At 40.9% G+C, this 5,543-nt stretch overlaps 1 protein-coding gene across 1 annotated transcript; it reads left to right on the top strand.

Moving 5' to 3' along the window:
- The first annotated feature begins 2,344 nt into the window (after positions 1–2,344).
- Positions 2,345–3,626, top strand: LOC114563603 (trace amine-associated receptor 13c-like). Its single transcript, XM_028590402.1, has 2 exons — positions 2,345–2,517; positions 2,807–3,626. The coding sequence occupies exons 1-2, from the start codon at positions 2,345–2,347 to the stop codon at positions 3,624–3,626; spliced, it is 993 nt and encodes a 330-aa protein (XP_028446203.1).
- Positions 3,627–5,543: the final 1,917 nt, after the last annotated feature.

Raw genomic sequence — 5,543 nt, 5'->3', positions numbered from 1 at the left:
GAAAAAGGGATTCAATTAGCATGTGTAATGTGAGAGGGGTCGCTGCCAGTCCCAAATCCCCAGAGAATTATCTCCTGACTATGCAGCTCCTCTCAGCTCTGCAGACGGTTTTTAACTCACTGATTTTTTGGTTTTAAGGCCCACACCTTTACTGTTTGGGTTCACTCTCACAGCTCTAATAATAATGATAATAATAATTCAATACATTTATACCATTCTTTATCACAGACGCCAGATGTTTCAAATTCTATGTAAGACAGCAGGTTGGGGTGGGGGATGGGTCAAACAAACAGGACTTTCAGCCAGGAGACCGGGGACCGTGTCCTGTTTGAAAATAAAAGTAGTGGGGCGTATTTTCTTACCAATGATGGGGCGTTAATTCATATAATGCTCCCATGAGTCGTATTAGAGGGTAGGAATAAAAAGACTATATTGTCATTTGGTTTGGAAGACTTGTTGGAATCTTTATAACCCTACTGTTTCTACTTCTGTATCTTTTGGTCCTGCAGGGTGGGTGGTGAAGTTGCTTTTCAGTGCTTATCAACAAGCCTGCGCCAGCCAAATTCAATCAGACTGCAATGGAGAGGACAGAGGGGAAGTCGGCAAGGCAGAGGCTTGCTGACTGTTAAGCTATGCTAGCGGGCCGAGAATAACAATAGTTAGAAGTCGGCAGGGAATCAAGCAGGGGGCTGGCGGGCAACCTGCTTGACTCCGGAGAGCTGCTAGAGGGCCCATGGAAGCACTGGAGGTCTAGGAGCAACTTCGGAAGATTCATACCAGGCTGGAATAGGCTCAGGAGAGAGGTTCTGGAGCAGAGCTTGCATACAATTTCCCCCTGAAGAATGCGACTTCTTGGGCAAACTCTGGCACCTGCTCACAGATGGCAGTCCTTCCAAAAAAATGAGTTATTTTTGTGATTGTTGCGGGCAAAAATCCTTGATTATGCAGCACGTTTTCTTAAAAAATGCGATGGAATATGCGGGATATTTATGCAATTTTATGCAATGAAATTGTGGGAACTTGCAAAAATTGCGGTTTGATGAAAAAGAGAAAAAAAGTGATTCCCCCAACACCCTGCTTTTTGAGGATGTTCACATCACGTAATTACGTCACTTCATGACGTTCCCATGGCAACAGGGGAAATTGGCTGCTCTTGTGTGACGTAAATGCAACATTATTCAACTTTCTGCTAAGATATATGTGACTTTTTTGCAACGAAAATGCGGGGATTATGAAATCATGCAAGCCCTGCATGTTTTGCGAGGAAATTGGCAATTTATGTGGCAATTTATGTGGCAATTTATGTGGCAATTTATGTGGCAATTTATGTGGCGAAAGTGCAGCGTATTTGAAAAAATTCAGCCCCCCCATAAATATGCGGACTTTGGCTAATTGTGCATTGAATTATGCGATCACATAATCGCATTTTTCTGGAGGGACTGAGATATGTGAGGAGCTTAAGGATAAAGTGCAGTGATGGATGTTAGACGGATGGAAAAGTGTAAGGGCATCCGGTAGCCAGTCTGGAAAGTTCCTTAGAAGTGCATGAACCTCGGGGATGTGGCGGGAACATTGCATCAGAATACAAACCCAGTTCCTCTTAAAAACGGGTAGTGTAATCACATCTAAGAGAAGCTTACTAGTTTTCAGTTACATATTGACCCCACCTCTTTGACTTCAGCAAGAGTTCAATCTTATTGACTGGGATCTTGAGTCTCCAGAGTGCTGTAATTTCCCCTTTTATTGAGGAAATTTTGATTGTTTGAGTCGTTGTTTATAACTGCATGGCAACAGAATATAAGCAGCAGAGAAGCAGAGAGAAACCTCTGGTTGCCAAGCGGGGGTCTAAAAGACTGGGGCTGTTACTAGGAAGCGTTTCAAGACTTAAGGGTTCCGTAAGCTTGAAACAAACTAAATTATATGACATGCCGCCCAACTGTCTAAAGATATATATATATATATATATATATATATATATATATATATATATATATATATATATATATTCATATATGTGTACATAGATATACCTGCTCTAAACAAGGCTTTTGCATGAATTCAGCTGGGTCGAGATCTGGAAGTATGGAATCTGGGGGTGACAGAAGATTGAGGGAAAGGCAGAACACCGGAGGATTGAATAGAAAGTGATTATTGAAAGGTCTGAAAAATGACAGAGAAAGTGTAAAAGGTGACGTGATGTGTAGAGCAAGAAAAGAATGACATCAGTGCCCAACAGAGACCGAGAGGGAGAAGGAGAGGGATGGAGCCAACAGTAAAAAGAGATAAATCAGTTGTATGACAGAGTTCGAGGCAGAGAGCTGCAGCCTCTCTCCTTCCACTGATGATGGAGACACAGGTCAGAGAGGAGCTCTGCTTTCCACAACTCTTCAACACATCCTGCAGGAAACTGACACCTCCTTGGTTTGAAGTGTTGCTCATTCACATTTTGCTTTCCTCCATCTCTCTGCTCACTGTAGCTCTCAACCTGCTTGTCATCATCTCAGTCTCCCACTTCAGGCAAAGATTAATGTCTCAACAATTGATGTTAAATTTATGAACACAGTTTCAGGGTCCTGGCATAATGCATGCTGGCAAGCTTGTCCTACTGTCATGGCTTAGTGGAATACTTGAAGGAACAATTGATGTTGTTATTAGTAATGTAACACCTGTGCTTCTCCTACTATAATAATCAAACTGCCTGCTCAAAATAAGGCCTGTTGGTATTGCAGATCAGAATAAATAAAATAAAACATTTGCTTTTCATTTAGATATGAGGACTTAATAGTGCTTTTGTCTTTTCTTCCAGGCAGCTCCACACACCCACCAACATCCTCCTCCTCTCTCTGGCTGTCTCAGACTTTCTCGTGGGACTCCTGCTGATACCCGGAGCAATCCTGCAAAAGACATCCTGCTGGTTTCTTGGCGATTTTTTGTGTTCTCTGTATTCTTATCTAGAGCTTATCATTATTTCTTCTTCAGTAGGTGACATGGTACTCATATCAGTTGACCGTTATGTGGCTATTTGTGACCCTCTGCATTACACCTCCAGAATCACCATGAATAGAGTTAAATTCTGTGTTCATCTGTGTTGGCTCTGTTGTGTTTCCTACAGCCTTCTCTTTACAAAGGGTTTCCCGACTCAACCAGACAGGTATATTCCGTGTTACGGAGAATGTGTGTTGGTGGTTGGCTATATTGCAGGGATTGTGGACCTTGTTTTGACCTTTATTGTTCCAGTTACTGTCATCGTAGTTCTGTATCTGAGAATATTTGCCGTGGCTGTGTCTCAGGCTCGTGCCATGCGCTCTCACATTACGGCTGTCACACTCCAGCTTTCAGTGACTCCAAAGGCAAAGAAATCAGAGCTGAAAGCAGCCAGGACTCTTGGTGTTCTTGTAGTTGTGTTTCTAATTTGTTTCAGCCCATATTACTGCATTTCTCTTGCAGCTGACAACTTGCTCACAGCCTCATATGCATCCTTTATGGTCCCAATGTTTTATTTTTTAAACTCTTGTCTAAACCCTGTGATCTATGCCTTTTTTTACCCCTGGTTTAGAAAAGCAGTTAAACTCATTGTTACTCTTCAGATACTACAGCCTGGCTCCTCTGAGGCCAACATACTGTAGAGAGGTCGTGGAGGGACTGAGATCAGACTTGGAATGAATATGTTCCTGCTGTTCAGTGAGTAAATTATTAAATTTGAATTTCAATACAGAAATTGAAAGGCCTGTGCTTCAGCTTTTGCTTTTTTTGTATTTTTCCTCTCTGATGCTGCTGCATTTTAGGAGTCATAAGCACCATATACTGTTTCTTTTTTACCCAGGAACCATTTTATTTGCGTTAAGAAACATGTTAACCCAACAGAACAAAAGGGCTACTAAAGCTTTGTATTCATGTTACTATGTTTGGACAAAGCATCTTCTCTGTGATTTGCGTCCATTTTCTTGGACAGGCCTGCTGGGCTCGTGTTCCACAGCAACCCAGTCTCACGTCAGTTCGTGATGGCATTACAAAATTAAATCTATTAGAACGTTATACCATTACGTTATTGTGAAGATTTACGTGTTGGGATCACGTTTTTTATACTAATGTATTTCAATGAGAAGCATCTTACGTAATCACAGCATGAAACTTTCTGCCACTCGGCTGCAACAGAGAAGCTGGATACAGCTTTGATATTATTGGTATGTTTAGCCCAATAATCGCTGTTTTAATCAACATTTATTCACCAGATCTTATCACGGTTTATATGTATTTCTTTTAATGTTATTATTTCGATCTATTTCGGCCAGGGAAGCTGGATTGCTTTGTTGTTTATTGATATTTTTAAAACTATAACGCTACATCTTTCAATATGTATTTAGCTGTTATCATGGTATGCATTTCTTTATTTTAATAATAATAATATGCAAAAGTACTTGTGTCTGTGTGCAGTAGGCTGAGGTAGAAGTGTTCTCACATACAACGTGCAGCAATTTGTTTTATTTTTTTACATGCAGCAATCTTTTCTATCTGCTGAGTGGTAATTACTACGTCACTACCGGAGTCTTCAGCTGATGTCATTTAGCAACAGAAGGTGCTACACACATAAAACCAGCTGTTATAGAAAGCTCTGGACCTCAGCTATCATGTAGATATGGTCTCCAAAGTGTTTCCACTGTAAGTACTGTCAAATATGGTAATAAGCTATTTTCACCTATTTAACGATTATATTTTTAAAATCTGATGACACCAGTGTGTTCCCCATCCCAAAAAAAACCCAGGGTGTATCCAAAATTCTACACTACCAACTTCTACTTATGAGAAATATACCAATATATTTAGAAACTATAACTCCCACTATAGACGCGGCCCAGAATCTGTTACAAAGCTTGAGCACTTGTAGTTCTTCCGGGATGGGTGGGAGGACGTGTTCGGCTCCTTTTTCTGCTGTCTGCCGTGAGTGGGCTTCATTCCGTTTCAGATTGATGCCGCCCCCCGGCCGGCCGAGCACACAATACATGAGACAAATACATGAAACTGTATTTTATTATTGATGCTATCTTTATTGTTTAACTCCTCAATTACAACGTTAGACAAAAACATCAATATTACGAATATTATGTATTTGTATCTTTTCTATCCGCCGAGCGGTAATTACGACGTCACTTCCGGAGTCTTCAGCTGATTTTTTTTAAACGTTATTACGATGCATAACTTACTGGAACAAAACTGAGCAACGTGTTTTTGCTGGTGACAAAACTACTGATTATATATATATTTATTACATGGCTTGCTTATATTCTAATGTAGAATGCGGTCTGTTATTTTCTTGATAACAGACCATTGCTAAGTATAACCATTGACATATATATATAATGGACCAATAGACCCCGTTGCTCTGGACGGAGACCAGTGAAGGCCATAGACAGTATATAATGGACCAGTAGACCCCGTTGCTCTGGACGGAGACCAGTGAAGGCTATTAGAAGCACTTTTCCGGTGATGGCCAGCTTTACTGCGCAGCCTCCAACTGAGAGAATGTGACATGAGCAACGTGTCTG

The sequence above is a fragment of the Perca flavescens genome, chromosome 11, assembly GCF_004354835.1.
Source record: "Perca flavescens isolate YP-PL-M2 chromosome 11, PFLA_1.0, whole genome shotgun sequence".
Lineage (NCBI taxonomy): Eukaryota > Metazoa > Chordata > Actinopteri > Perciformes > Percidae > Perca > Perca flavescens.
Note: the sequence above shows the minus strand (reverse complement) of the source record. Positions and strands in the feature narration are given on the sequence as shown.

What these genes read in the sequence shown, in the direction of transcription:
- LOC114563603 (XM_028590402.1), top strand. Translation starts at nt 2,345, where the DNA reads ATGGAGACACAGGTCAGAGAGGAGCTCTGCTTTCCACAACTCTTCAAC. An exon ending in ATCTCAGTCTCCCACTTCAG is followed by an intron (nt 2,518 to 2,806) that starts GCAAAGATTAAT and finishes CTTTTCTTCCAG; the next exon opens with GCAGCTCCACACACCCACCA.